Here is a 15,878-nt window from a genome sequence, read left to right as displayed (position 1 = left end):
ATTTTTCATAAGCTCATACCTTGGTCTTGTTCTGTGGATCCAAGCCACCCCTTCCTGTGAACCTGTTCTTGGTGTCTGATAAGCCTTTATGCATAGGGGAAATTACCTTATTAGGAGATAGCCTTATTTCTTATTTTCAGCTTTACAAAAGAAAAATTGGCTCCATCTTAGAGGAGAAGATACTCAGAGAAGCTTTTAAAATTCCTTAACTACTACTAGTAAACATAATTCTAATACAAAAGATTGTGTGTCACAGAAGATCTCATTACATCTTTAACCTGTATCAGAACTCTTTAGAGGTGGAAAAGAGTGATGAGATTCCCTGTAAACATTACAAAACAGGATTTCCGCCATTTTTAATTTCATAGCTTTTAAGTATTATTTTTTTTAATGTTTCTGCCTGGTTTATAGGCCTGTGATTTTTTAAAAAAAAACTTTGTATTAAAACCCCCAAATTTAGGGTAATAAATTTCAGAATCTCTACATTGATCTGCCTTTAAGTACTTCTGTTTTATTCATTAACTGACATACATACCTTTTTGAATATCTAGCAAATAGGGACATAAGTTCCTTCTGGCCAGAACTGTATTTCTATATACTACAGCATGCCTAAGGCATATATGAAGCAGTTAGTAAATGTAGGAGTAGTATGGAAATGATCATGAAATAAAAAAAGCAAATGGATCAAAAATGTATGGGCTATATTAGTAGTTTTGTGATTACTAATTTTGATTATATAAAAAATTGATAATTAAGTTACTAAAGACCAGTTTCAAATATTAAAATACTTTTTTTTTTACAGAAATCGTTTTAATTCTAGTACTTTGTATAGATAACCAAATGAGGCTAAATGTAATGATCTCTATTATAACCTATTGTTCTTTTTGTTTTGCTTTCTCAATCCTTCTCACGTGCTCCTGGATCTTGGGCGATTAATGGAATGATTTTTCGATAATGTGGATCACAGAGCCTATTGTGAAGAATGGCAGGCCTCCAGCCTCTCACAGTATGCATTCCTTCCTCCATCAGTACACAGGGTCCTTCAAGAAGCCTCCATTGAGGAGACCACATAGTGTTATTGGAGGAAGCCTCGGATCCTTTATGGCAATGCCTAGAAATGGAAGCAGATTAGGTAATTTAATTGTCTACTTTTTAAAACTTTCTGATGGTAGGTCATATATACAGCTAGGTTTTAGTTGTATAGATGTCAGCTAGCCTTTTCTTGTAAGGTAAAAAAATCAATTTGAAAATAAGAGAAATAGAAAGGTGGAAGGGTCTAGAGAGGTAGTAGTGCTGACACTACAGAGAATAGCATTCGAAAACCTGTCCACCAGGAAGAAAACAAAATCCTTACCATGTAGATGTAAGATTTCAAGATGAATGGCAGCTTGAGAGTGTGTGATTTAGGATCATACCTTAGTAATTCCAGGTTATCACCATGTGATAGCCCAGTGCAATGATTAGTATGTATGATTACCCTTTGAGTTGTTATTCTTATATCACTAAGCCATTTTAAATATCAGGAAAAATATATATCTGCAAGTTTCTGTTTATTTCTTTGGTCTTTTTTTTTGATGATGTTTAATTTGTCATGTTTTGATTTTAAAAATTATTTTCAGTATAATTATTTTATACTCTCATGACAAATCACATTTACCAAGGTGTCTGAGGGTTCTATTCTGCTCTTGCTTTATCTGCCTACTCTTGCCATGGCAGATTATTTCCTCACGTGTTTTGTTAATTTTAGGAGTGTGAGCTTACTTACAGTGGGGTTTTATATATGGGAAATGTATGAAGGCCTTTATCTCTATAGGTGTAACCTTGAAGAACGGTGTGCTGGAGTTGGCTCACACTGGTTCAGGAGAGATGATTGTTAAATATTCAGGAATTTTGCAAGCTAGTTGTTAAATATAGCCATTATTAAAATTTAAATTATATAAACCTACAGTTAAGCTGAATTAGAAACAAAGGTAATGAATATCAAAAGCCATTATTTCCTAATTATTTTACTACTGTTTACTATTACTCATGTTTTGGGGTTTTTTATCTCTATCTGTATAGTCAAAATACTATATAATGGTATGTATACTTCTTCTCAATTATATGTTCAGTAATGTCATGTTAGTCACTGAAGTTGGCCACGGAGGGAGTATTTACCCCATTGAAATTGGAGAATACTTCAGATCAGAGGTTGACAAACTTTTCCGTAGAAGTTCAAGTAGTAAAATTTTGCAGATTTTGTGGGCCGCATGTGGTCTCTGTTGTGTATTCTTCTTTTAAAAATCACCCTTTAAAGACGCAAAAACCCTTTTAGCTCAGGGACTGCACAAAAACAGGTCACATTTGCTAATCCTTGGTCTAAACTTACAAAAGTGATTTTGAAAATACTAGTAATGCAGATTTATTTAAAAATGTGTTGTGTCTGTAGATGTTACATTGTAAATGGCATAAAATTGAGCCATTTGAGAAGAAATAATAGTATTCAGGAGTCATTAAGTGATTCAGCAAAGAAGTTGCTCATACCAGTGACAAATGAGTGAAGTTTGGAAATAAGCCTCTATTGTTTCACTTTTGTCTTACTAACAGAAATAAAAATACTGATAGTCAAATTGAAACTGTACTTGTTGGTTAATGACATGAACAATTTCTTGGTTGAGTCAGTTGGTACTCAAGTGTTTATTCATAGTCTGAGAGTAATATGCTCTTTTGTAGTCCTTGCACAATAGGACAGATTCGTTTTTTTAAGTCAGTCTTTTACTGAAGATAGCACTTTGAGAGTTTTTAGTCCTTTCTATAGGAGGCTCTCACTTGTAACTTGGACACCTCAGTCTTCATGTTTTATCCCTGTGGTAGCTAAAACCCAGCACCTTCTTACCAAGATCAGCAACCCCTCTCAAGAAAGTAACAGAGTCAGTTTATGTATAACAGCTTTGGGCTTTCAATTCTTTGTCTTTGCTCCCTGGGTATTATGCAGACATTCTTGCAAACTTAAAATATTACTATGTTTTACTCAATATTTCCTTGAGGAAGGAAGATTTTCAGATTTTGCTGGAGATGGAAGGCCTGGTTAAATTATCTTCAACATTTAAAGTGTGTGACAGAAAAGAATACTTGGCCTCGTATATGTTAGATGCCATCAGATTAGGAATTTATCACCAATACATTGACTTTTACTGCCAGCTTAGTTTTTTATTTAAATCTCAGTATAAAATTTCTCCAGAAATCTCTGTGTAATTGAAGTGTATTCTTAAATTCCTTATTGATCTATTAGAAACCACTACCATTTGCAACTACTTATCTATGTGAATAAGAATTTTCTCAGTAATGTTACCAAGACAAAATATAGAAATATATGAATTTGAAGACTGATAAGACCCTTGAGTTCAATTTTTTGTTAACTAGTTCTCATATTTTTATAAGCAAATTTATTTATTAAAAGCTCATATTTGTAATTATAAAATATTATTTTTGTTTTACATATTGACATTTCATTTGAAAGAAAAGGTCTAGTTATCTAGACCATTCTTTGATTTTTAGTTTATATTCAATTCATTGGAATGTTTGTTGAGCACCTTCTAACTACCCATGTTCTGTTAAGCTTAGTAATGCAAAAGTAAATAGGTCAAATCTTGTTCAGAGGATCTCAAAACTTGGTGTAAAAAAAATCACATGAACCAAAAAACGCTTTTCAGTGCAGTAGGTGTAGTAGGTATGGGCCCAATATTCATCTGTGTCTGTGAGTAGAAAAGATTTCACTGAATGATGACACATGAGTGTAATTTCAAAGAATAAGTATGACTTCACCAAATTGATAAAATGGGGAAATGCATCTCTTACAGATAAGAAAAAACTGTGTTATAGCTTGGCAGCATGAAGCTTTTTGTGGAATGAGTAATTATATAGAGAGGACCAGTGGCAAGAGATATGTTTGAGATCTAGCAGTTGTTTGTTTCTGGTAGGCTGCTCTTGCTAGGTGAATTAGAGGATGGTTAGCACGTGCAAATAAATGAGCAGCTTATACAGGTACACAAATTTGGTTGTTTAATATTCTCAGATGGAATTAATCTCCCTCCATTCTACTCCCATTCAACTTTTATCCCTACTGGAAAAATATCATAACCCACCTTTATTGTAATTTAAATATGTTTTTGTCTGCCAGCAGATTTTTGGTGGTCACAAGCTTGTTTTTGTAGTTCTGGTACAAAGCATATATTCAGTGAATAATTTTTGAATCGTTGTTGTTTTATTTTTTAACACTGGGGGTCGGTGGTGGGGGAAGCTGCGTTAGCAGATATATAAAATATTTTTAAAGAATAGTCAAAGAACTAGCTCATTTGGCTGTAGACCCAATGGCATGTTATTTAACAGAAAGAATAGTAAACTAAATAAAAGGCCAAATACCGGCTTTCTGTTTTAGCTCTGCCTCTAAGCTGTGTAACCTTTGAAAATTATTTAACCTTTCAAGGTCTTAGTTCACAGATTTGGAAAATGAGAGAACTGACTAAGTAATCCTCAAGTATTATTTTCAGGCTATAATTTTATTACTCAGCTTGATAATAGCTTGAATTTTAATTTTTTGCATAAGTTTTCATAATCTGAGGATGTAAAAGGATTTCTCACTACTGTTTTAAGACATTCGAGTCATGTTTTTTTTTCTATTAGCTGTGCACCTGTGCCACTGAGAATGTAAAAGACTTTATGCTGTGATGTTTATGTATTGGCTGTCTATTACTGTAGGGTTAATAAATTATTTGATAGAATAGGTATAATTCATCTCTTTTAAGATAAATAATACTTCATTCTGATGCAGATATTGTTCATGAAAATCTAAAAATGGGATCAGATGGTGAGAGTGACCAAGCTTCTGGGACATCGTCTGATGAAGTCCAATCACCTACGGGTGTTTGTCTTAGAAATCGTATACATAGACGAATCTCAATGGAGGTAACTATTTAAAAAAAAAATGTGCCCACATATTTGTGTTTGTACAAATAACACATACACATACATATGTGTGTGTGTGTGTATACATATATATATATATATGCCAGAGTAAATGCCTACTTGAAAATTTTCATGAAGGCAAATGACACTTACACAAAGTTGTTTCTTTGCATCAGTAAAGTTATGAATAGTTCCTTTTTTGTAATTATCTACTACCCCAAGGCAAATATACTTAATTGCATTTACTTCTACAAAACACTGCATAAGGGCTCTGCAAGGGAAACATGAATTCTCAAACATTCCAGAAATCAAGAATAATACATTAGCAAAATTCTTTCTAGAAAAATAAGATTTTAATTATATTTATGAGATTCATCTGGATACTACATATTTTATTTTAAAAATATTTCAAATTTCAAAAGGTGTATTGAAAATAAGCACCAGCTTTTTTTTCTTGCTTTATATTATAAATATATGGGTATCATTCCTGTATGGTTTATTATACCTGCTACTCTCTGTAGCACATATCAATTGTGTAAAAGAACAAAGATTTCATTTATTTTTGTCAGTGTTATATATAACCTTTAAGACAAGTTGATTATGAGTGTTACCATCAGTATATACTATAGATTAAAATAGGTTTCTTCAAAAAAATTGAACATGTTTTGAGTTAAGAATATTGCTTTTTCAGTGGTGTTGAGTTGAAATGATGGTTAGGGCATTTGTCCTAGTAGTTAATCATATTTTCATTGATAAAAGATTGCTTCAGAATCAGTTAAGGAAAACAACATCAGTTTCTAAATGATAGATTAACATTTTTAGCTCTTGAGATCATCTTGCTATCTGTTGATATCACTGTATAAATTATATCACAGTAATAAATAATCTTGATTTTTCTTCACCATATTTATGAATTTATTACATGTTCTAAAATTTTCTTTACTATTGGGATCTATATGATCTATATGTGGGCTTTCTCATTCTTCCATTGAGCTATATTTATTTTTCCTCCAAAGGTGAGACACTTGATTATATTCTTTTGTTGTGTATTTTAATATCTGGAAAGACTTCTTCTTTACCATCTCCCCTTCTTCAGACACATATATATTCTTATTTATTTTAGAATGTTTTTGTTTTTCTAGGTAAATTTTAAACATTTTGTTTTATTCAAAGACGAATATTATTGTTATTATTTGGGGTATTGTAAAATATAAAACTAATATGGAAGAACCATTATCTTTTCATTATTTAGTCTTAAATTAAATATACCATGGTATATTTCTGTACTTAAGTTATACAAATCTGTCAGTAAACATATAGTTCTTATACATCTCAAGTTTGTTTCATGGTCTGGTTACTATTGTGAATAGTAGGGATTTATTTTTATAGGATTTATGTTTCTTGATGTGATAATACAGGCAAGATTCCCTTTTATGTTTCTTCCAGTTCACATTTATAATTTAATGAAATAGAAATGCCTTTTATATACTTCTTTCCATTGATATATCAATAATAAAGTATTTCACTTATCTCAGTGTGTTGCAAACAAAATCATAAAGTATCTACTTGAGTAGTTATTTAAACCAATCACATTTTGTGGTAGTCTTTGACTATATGGCATAATAATGTTAAAGTAAATTCCATGTTGAATTTACCAGAGAAATAATTCAGAAATAACTGTTGCAGAGTACAGTGTCTATAAAACTATGTTGTATACTTTTGCTTATATTAAGTATATTTGCATTCAGTGTATTATATATAATCAACATGGATAACTTTACAACTACAGTAAAACTTTATAGATAGTAATCATTAGGAAATAATATATATGAGAGCCCAGGAATTCAAAAGTTAAATGCCCTTGTCTCCTCTATTTATGGTTGTCTGTACCTATCTTTTTTATTTTCTTTCTTTTCTGTCTTTTTTTTTTTTAAGGATTTAAATAAGCGGTTATCACTGCCTGCAGATATAAGAATACCTGATGGATATCTGGAAAAGTTGCAGATAAACAGTCCACCATTTGATCAACCAATGAGCCGAAGGTCTCGTAGAGCTTCCTTAGTAAGTTTTTAGTCTCCTATACCTTTACCATCAGATCTGTTTATTTTTGAGTATAAATGTTTATATTTAATTTTTAAAAACTAAATTTTATTACAATGTCTTTTGGATTTTGTCATTTTCCATTCTTAAGGGTTTAAAGATACATATTGGCATATCAGCTATAGCTCAATAAAAAAATGAAAAAAATACTAGTTAAAAATCTAAAAAAATAAAAAGGATGCACATTGGAATAGGAAAATGTAAGTAAAAATAAAATACAAGTATTTTATTTTTTGGAAAATTTTATTGGTGTACAGAATATGTATTATATATAAAAATATATAATGATATACTGGAAATATAGAAAAGTACATAAAGCATAATTCTATTTGCAAAGTTAACATATCTGTGTAACCAGTACCCAGATCAATAAAATCAAATTCCCCAAACTCCAGAAATCCCCATCTGCAACCTCTCTGTTCACTTTCTACTTCCACTTCCTCAACTGTAGCCATTACTCCTGCCTTCTAATGCTGAAGATTAGTTTTACCAATGTTTTCCACTGTTTGATTATTTATGATGTCCTAATACCTACAGTTCAAAAAATCCCTTTATGTTCTTTTTTTAATTCTCTTAACTATTCTTTTTCTTATTACATTTTTAAACTTTACATAATTGAATGTATAAATTATAAAGCACATTTTATACATATTTATATAATAAAAATGTGTATTTCTACAAGTTTATATATGTGTACATATGTATTCCACAATACATATTCTTTTGTGGTAGGCTTCTTTTACTCTGTGTTATGCTTGTGTTTCACCTAGGTTGTTGTGTGTATTATAGTTCCTTTGTTTTTGGTTGCATGGTATTCCATTGTGTGAATATACTGTACTTTACCCAGTCTCCTGTTGGTGGACATTTATAATTGGTTGTTTTTAGTTTTTGGCTGTTACCAAGTAGTGCTTCTGTCACCATTCCTGTACATGTGTTTTGGTTAACATATGTAAGCATCTCTGTTGGGTACATACCTAGGAGTGGAATTGTTGGATCTGATGGTATGCGTATGTTGAGCTTTCCTAGGTAGTACCAACAGAGTTTCCATGTACCAGTTTACACTCCCACCACCAGTTCTAGTTATCCTTACCAATTTTTTATATTATCTCTCATTTAAAAATTTTAACATTTCTGGTGAGTGTGTAGAGTATCTCATTGTGGTTTTATTTTGCATTTTCCTACTAAGTTGAACACCTTTTTTTAGCTTATTATCCATTTAGATATCCTTGTTCATGAACTACTCAAGCCTATTGCCTTTCTATTGGGTTTTTCTGCCTTTTTCTTATTTATTTATAGGAATTCTTTTACTTCCTATATAAAGGATCTTTGTCAATTGTATGTCTTGCAAATATTTTTTCCTAGCACGTAGCAGTTGATCCAGCACTGCTTATTGAAAGCAATCTTTCCCTCTTGTAACATCACCTTTAGCATGAATCAGGTGACTGTATATATGAGGATCTCTTGGATGATGGTAGTCCTTTAGTAGATGTATATATGAAGTACTACAGGACAACAAAAGAGACAACAAGTAAAGTATGTTTACACATCATAGTCATACAGAGGAGATGGTGCTTGGCTGGTTCAGATGAATGGGTAGTAATTTGTCAATTTGAAAATGGGTAGAAGGGTATTCTAAGCAGAGGAAACTTCATGTACTAAAACCCAGAGGTATGCAGGTAGGTATGTTGGGGAAATTATAGCTGATATGAAGGGTAAATATGGAATAATATTGAAGAATAGGGCTTGAAAGGATAATATAGATTCAGACTGTAAAAAGCCTTAAATGTTGGGCCAAGGAGTCTGGACTTCATCCCATATAATGGAAGGAACTCAGAGGTATTCATTTAAGCAAAGGCTGACATTGAGCAATGATCATATTTTATGTTCCGTAATAGTAGCTTCTGGAAAAGTATAATGAGGAAGTAGGAGAAAAAGTCTAGAGGCAGGGAGATGAATTAGGAATTTATTCAAATATAAGAATGATGTAGCAGTCATGTGAAAATGGAAAGAAGAATCCAGATCTTAGAGACAATATAGAGATATGGCAGGAACTAGTACCCAGTTGAACTCTGTGTCTGAAGAAGAAGAAATTGATGAGGAGTTCTGGGTTTCTAACAGTTGTTTTATCTCCTTTTCACATAATATATCATGACATTTTTTATTCAATAAAAACTACTGTTTTGGTTATATACTAAAGAATAAAATTACTTTAGGCTATATATAAGAACCCATTGTTATTTGACATTTGTCAGTATACAATAAAGAAACAAGCATAATCCCAACTTGATTTTGGTATAGGTTTATGATCATCATAGTTTTACATCACTGTTTAAGACATATTTATTCACATACTTTGGTCATTTGATTATCTGGTCCTTTTAAAGTGTTCTTTGGCTACCAATTTTTATCAAAGATTCCTACTTATGGCAAGTTTTGGAGCTATTAAATGTTCAGATTGGGACTAAAGTTATGATTTAATCACTATCTAATTCTTTTTTTTTTTAAATTATAAAACAGTTTAATAAAAAAGATTAACACAGTTTAAAGATAGCCAAAGGAAAAGAAACTTCACACAAAGGAACAAGCAGTCTGAATGATATCTGACATTTTCATAAGAAAAATTGAGTGACAAAACAGGGGACAAAACTCATTCAATGCTGTAAAAAAGCAATTTGTTAACTTAAAATTCTTTCTTTTGGTATCATTAATATAAAATCACATAGGCAACATTATGATTACTAGATTCTCCCCATTATCAAGTCCCCACCACATACCCCATTACAGTCACTGTCCATCAGCACAGTAAGCTGCTACAGAGTTACTACTTGTCTTCTCTGTGCTATACTGCCTTCCCCATGCCCCCCCTTCGTTATGTGTGCTAAATATAATGCCCCTTATTCCCCTTCTCCCTCCTTTCCCACCCACCCTCCTCAGTCCCTTTCCCTTTGGTAACTGTTAGTTACCTTTCTTGGGGTCTGTGAGTCTGCTGCTGTTTTGTTCCCTCAGTTTTTGCTTTGTTCTTATGCTCCACAGATGAGTGAAATTATTTGGTACTTGTCTTTCTCTGCCTGGCTTATTTCACTGAGCATAATACTCTCTAGCTCCATCCATGTTGTTGCAAATGGTAGGATTTTTTTCTTCTTATAGCTGAATAATGTTCCATTGTGTATATGTTCCACATCTTTATCCATTTATCTACTGATGGACAAACACTTAGATTGCTTCCATTTCTTGGCTATTGTAAATAGTGCTGCTATAAATATAGGGCTGCATATGTCTTTTTGAAACTGGGCTCCTGCATTCTTAGGGTAAATTCCTAAGAGTGGAATTCTGGGTCAAATGGTATTTCTGTTTTTAGTTTTTTGAGGAACCTCCATACTGCTTTCCACAATGGTTGAACTAGTTTACATTCCCAATGGCAGTATAGAAGGGTACCCCTTTCTCCACATCCTTGCCAGCATTTGTTGTTCCTAGTCTTTCTTTTATGTTAGCCATCCTAACTGGTGTGAGGCAATTATCTCGTTGTGGTTTTAATTGGCATTTCCCTAATAATTAACAATGTAGAGCATCTTTTCATGTGCCTGTTGGCCATCTGAATTTCTTCTTTGGAGAAGTGTCTGTTCATATCCTGTGTTCATTTTTTAATCTGGTTATTTGCTTTTTGGGTGTTGAGGCGTGGGAGTTATTTATATATTTTGTATGTTAACCCCTTGTCTGATAGGTCATTTACAAATATATTCTGCCATACTGTAGGATCTTTTTGTTCTACCGTGGTGTCCTTTGCTGTACAGAAGCTTTTTAGCATGATGTAGTCCCATTTGTTCATTTTTTATTTTGTTTCCCTTGCCTGAGGAGATGCATTCAGGAAAAAGTTGCTCGTGTTTATATGCAGGAGATTATTGTTTACGTTTTCTTCTAAGTGCTTTATGGTTTCATGACTTACATTCAGGTCTTTGATCCATTTTGAGTTTACTTTTGTGTATGGGGTTAGACAATAATCCGGTTTCATTCTCTTGCATGTAGCTGTCCAGTTTTGCCAACACCAGTTGTTGAAGAGGCTGTCATTTCCCCACTGTATCTCCATGGCTCCTTTATCATATATTAATTGACCATATATGGTTGGGTTTATATCTGGGCTCTCGGTTCCATTGGTCTATGGGTCTGTTCTTGTGTCAGTACCAAATTGTCTTGATTACTGTGGTTTTATAGTAGAGCTTGAAGTCAGGGAGCATAATCCCCCCAGCTTTATTCTTTGTTCTCAGGATTTCTTTGGCTATTCAGGGTCTTTTGTGGTTCTATATGAATTTTAGAACTATTTGCTCTAGTTTGTTGAAGAATGCTGTTGGTATTTTGACAGTGATTGCGTTGAATCTGTAGATTGCTTTAGGCAGAATGGCCATTTTGACAATATTAATTCTTCCTATCCATGAGCACAGGATGTATTTCCACTTGTTGGTATCTTCTTTAATTTCTCTTATGAGTGTCTTGTAGTTTTCAGGGTATAGGTCTTTTACTTCCTTGGTTAGGTTTATTCCTAGGTATTTTATTCTTTTTGATGCAATTGTGAATGGAATTATTTTCCTGATTTCTCCTTCTGCTAGTTAATCATTAGTGTATAGGAATGCAACACATTTCTGTGTATTAATTTTGTATCCTGCAACTTTGCTGAATTCAGATATTAGATCTAGTAATTATGGTGAGGATTCTTTAGGGTTGTTATGTACAATATCATGTCATCTGCAAATAGGGATAGTTTAACTTCTTCCTTGCCAATCTGGATGCCTTTTATTTCTTTGTATTGTCTGATTGCCATGGCTAGGACCTCCAGTACTATGTTGAATAAAAGTGGGGAGAGTGGGCATCCTTGTCTTGTTCCCAGTCTTAAAGGAAGAGCTCTCAGCTTCTCGTTGATAAGTATAATGTTGGCTGTGGCTTTGTCATATATGGCCTTTATTATGTTGAGGTACTTGCCCTCTATACCCATTTTGTGGAGAGTTTTTATTGTGAATTGATGTTGAATTTTGTCAAATGCTTTTTCAGCATCTATGGAGATGATCATGTAGTTTTTGTCCTTTTTGTTGATGTGGTGGATGATGTTGATGGATTTTCGAATGTTGTACCACCCTTGCATCCCTGGGATGAATCCCACTTGATCATGATGGATGATTTTTTGATGTATTTTTGAATTTGAATTTGGTTTGCTAATATTTTGTTGATTATTTTTGCATCTATGTTCATCAGAAATATTGGTCTGTAATTTTCATTTTTTGTGGTGTCTTTGCCTGGTTTTGGTATTAGAGTGATGTTGGCCTCATAGAATGAGTGTGGGAGTATTCCCTCCTCTTCTACTTTTTGGAAAAATTTAAGGAGGATGGCTATTAGGTCTTCACTAAATGTTTGATAAAATTCAGCAGTGAAACCATCTGGCCCAGGAATTTTGTTCTTAGGTAGTTTTTTGATTTCCAATTCAATTTCCTTTCTGGTTATTGGTCTATTCAGATTTTCTGTTTCTTCCTGGGTCAGCTTTGGAAGGTTGTATTTTTCTACAAAGTTTTCCATTTCTTCTATGTTATCCAGTTTGTTAGCATATAATTTTTCATAGTATTCTCTCATAATTCTTTGTATTTCTGTGTTCTCCTTAGTTATTTTTCCTTTCTCATTTCTGATTCTGTTTATGTGTGTAGACTCTTTTTTTCTTGATAAGTCTGGCTAGGGGTTTATCTATTTTGTGTATTTTCTTGAAGAACCAGCTCCTGCTTTCATTGATTCTTTCTCTTGTTTTACTCTTCTCAATTTTATTTATTTCTGCTGCAATCTTTAGTATGCCCCCCTTTCTACTAACTTTAGGCCTCATTTGTTCTTCCTTTTCTAGTTTCATTAATTGTGAGTTTAGACTGTTGATATGGAATTGTTCTTCTTTCCTGAAGTAGGCCTGTATTGCAATATACTTCCCTCTTAGCATGGCCTTCGCTGTGTCCCACAGATTTTTGTGGTGTTGAATTATTGTTGTCATTTGTATCCGTATTTTGCTTGATCTCTTTTTATTTGGTCATTGATCCATTGATTACTTAGGAGCATGTTATTAAGCTTCCATGTGTTTGTGGGGTTTTGATTTTCTTTGTGTAATTTATTTCTAGTTTCACACCTTTGTGATCTGAGAAGCTGGTTGGTACAATTTCAATCTTTTTAAATTTACTGAGGCTCTTTTTGTGGCCTAGTATATGATCTATGGAAGATGTTCCATGTGCACTTGAGAAGAATGTGTGTCATGTTGCTTTTGGATGGAGTGTTCTGTAGCTGTCCATTAGGTCCATCTGTTCCAATACGTTGTTCTGTGCCTCTGTCTCTTTACTTATTTTCTGTCTGGTTGATCTGTCCTTTGGAGTGAGTGTTGTGTTGAAGTCTCCTAAAATGAATGCATTGCATTCTATTTCCCCCTTTAATTCTGTTAGTATTTGTTTTACATATGTAGGTGATCCTGTGTTGGGTGCATAGATATTTATAATGGTTACATCCTCTTGTTGGACTGACCCCTTTATCATTATGTAATCTCTTTCTTTGTCTTTTGGTACTTTCTTTGTGTTCAAGTCTATTTTGTCTGATATAAGTAGTGCAACTCCTGCTTTTTTCTCCCTATTAGTTGCATGAAATATCTTTTTCTGTCCCTTTACTTTCAGTCAGACCATTTACATTTAGGGTGATTATTGATAGGTATGTATTTATTGCTATTATAGGCTTTAGATTCGTGGTTACCAAAGGTTCAAGGGTAATTCCCTTAATATCTAACAGTCTGTTTTAACTCACTTAGTATGCTGTTATAAACACAACCTAAATGTTCTTTTTTTGTCCTCCTTTTTCTTCCTCCTCCGTTCTTTGTATATTAGGTATCATATTCTGTATTCTTCGTCTATCTGTTGATTGACTTTGGGGGAAGTTGATTTGATTTTGAATGTGCTTAACAATTAATTGTTCTAATTTCTTTGCTATGGTTTTATTTCACCTGGTGACATCTATTTAGCCTTAGGAATACTTTCATCTATAGCAGTCCATCCAAAATGCACTGTAGAAGTGGTTTGTGGAAGGTAAATACTCTCAGCTTTTGCTTATCTGAAAATTGTTTAATCCCTCCTTCAAATTTAAATGATAACCTTGCCGGATAATGTATTCTTGGTTCGAGGCCCTTCTGCTTCATTGCATTAAATATATCATGCCACTCCCTTCTGGCCTGTAAGGTTTCTCTGTTGAGATGTCTGATGATAACCTTACGGGTTTTCCTTTGTATGTGATTTTTTTCTCTCTCTAGGTGCTTTTAAAAGTCTGTCCTTATCCTTAATGTTTGACATTGTAATTATTGTATGTCTTGGTGTTGTCTTCCTTGGGTCCCTTGTTTTGGGAGATCTGTGCACCTCCGTAGCCTGAGAGACTATCTCCTTCCCCAGATTGTGGAAGTTTTCAGCAATTACCTCCTCAAGGACACTTTCTATCCTTTTTCCTCTCTTTTCTTCTTCTGGTACCCCTACAATGCAAATGTTGTTCCATTTGCATTGATCACACAGTTCTCTCAATATTCTTTCATTCTTAGAGATTCTTTTTTCTGTCTGTGCCTCAGCTTCTTTGTATTCCTCTTTTCTGATTTCTATTCCATTTGCTATCTCTTCTACTACTCTAATCTGCGTTTAAATCTCTCCATTCTATGTTTCATTTCAGATATGGAGTTTCGTAATGATTGAATCTCCATCCTAAATTCATCTCTGAGTTCTTGAATATTTTTCTGTACCTCCATGAGCATGCTTGTGATATTTATTTTGAATTCTTTTTCAGGAAGATGGGTGAGTTCAGTTTCATTTGGCCCTTTTCCTGGTGTTTCTGAGATTTGGGGTTAAACCAGGTTCTTTTGACATTTCGTATTTGTCTGTTGGCTCCCTCTAGTGCCCAGAAGCTCTAGTCTCTGGAGCTGCTCAGCCCCTGGAGTGATGTTGGGTGTTGCCAGGGAGTGGCGCTGGTACCTGGGGAGAGAAAGGAGCTGTTTCCTTCATCCCGGCTACAGTGCCTGTCTCCACTGTCAGAACCAGTGGGTCAAGCACACAGGTGTAAGCCTCTATGCTTTGCGTCTGTAACTACCATAAGCAGGGACTGCTGGTTTGTGAGCTGGTGCAGGCAGGCCAGGAGGAATGTGCAGCGGGCTGCGTTTTACAGTGGGGGTCTCGGAGCTGAGTAGCCAGATGGGGGATGTAGCGCCTGAAGCTCCTGAAAGTTTCCAACCTGCTGGGCAGAGTGTGCCCAGACAACCTTTCCACCTATCCCTTCTCCTGTGCAGCAAGCTCTGTGCAAACCCTGCCCCCTCAGCAGCCCTCTTGCTGCTAGGAAGCCTCTCAGACCACCCGCCTTTCCTTTGTCCCAGAGCAGCCAAATGTGGATCCCCGTCCTCCACAAACAGCTGGAATCACAGTCTCTCCAAGTATTCCGCCTGTCTTAGCTTTCCAACCCCATTAATCTCCCAAGCACCATGCAGTGTTGGTTTGTGCTCCCAAAGCAGATCTCCAGGGCTGGGTATTCAGCCGTCTTAGGCTTCCACCCCCTCCCCACTCCATTTCTCTTCCTCCTGCTGGTGAGTTGTGGTGGGGGAAGGGCTTGGGTCTCGCTGGATCACGGCTTTGGTACGTTACTCTGTTTCTTAAGGTCTGCTCTGTTTTCCAGGTATATGAAGTCTGGTGCAGCCTTCTTTCCTGTTGTCTTTTAGGATTAGTTGTATTAACTATATATTCATATTATTTGTGGTTTTGGGAGGAGTTCTCTGTCTTACCTCTCACGCCTCCATCTTGAATCCCCCACTA

The 15,878-nt window shown here is 34.5% G+C and overlaps 1 protein-coding gene across 6 annotated transcripts in view; it reads left to right on the top strand.

Moving 5' to 3' along the window:
* The window catches only part of CDK17 (cyclin dependent kinase 17), a 120,250-nt gene that overhangs the window by 55,895 nt on the left and 48,477 nt on the right, over positions 1-15,878 (top strand). For all 6 annotated transcript variants that reach the window (XR_012121529.1, XM_073213661.1, XM_073213658.1 and 3 more), the window contains 3 exons: positions 968-1,132; positions 4,811-4,944; positions 6,880-7,005. Coding sequence is in view for 5 of the 6 variants with exons in the window: in XM_073213661.1 (XP_073069762.1) it covers positions 968-1,132; positions 4,811-4,944; positions 6,880-7,005 (425 nt within the window). In the remaining variant the exon portion in view is untranslated. The remainder of the gene's footprint in view (positions 1-967; positions 1,133-4,810; positions 4,945-6,879; positions 7,006-15,878) is intronic.

The sequence above is a fragment of the Manis javanica genome, chromosome 10 (genome assembly GCF_040802235.1).
Source record: "Manis javanica isolate MJ-LG chromosome 10, MJ_LKY, whole genome shotgun sequence".
Lineage (NCBI taxonomy): Eukaryota > Metazoa > Chordata > Mammalia > Pholidota > Manidae > Manis > Manis javanica.
The sequence above is the reverse complement of the archived record's forward strand: the minus strand, read 5'-3'. Positions and strand labels throughout refer to the sequence as shown.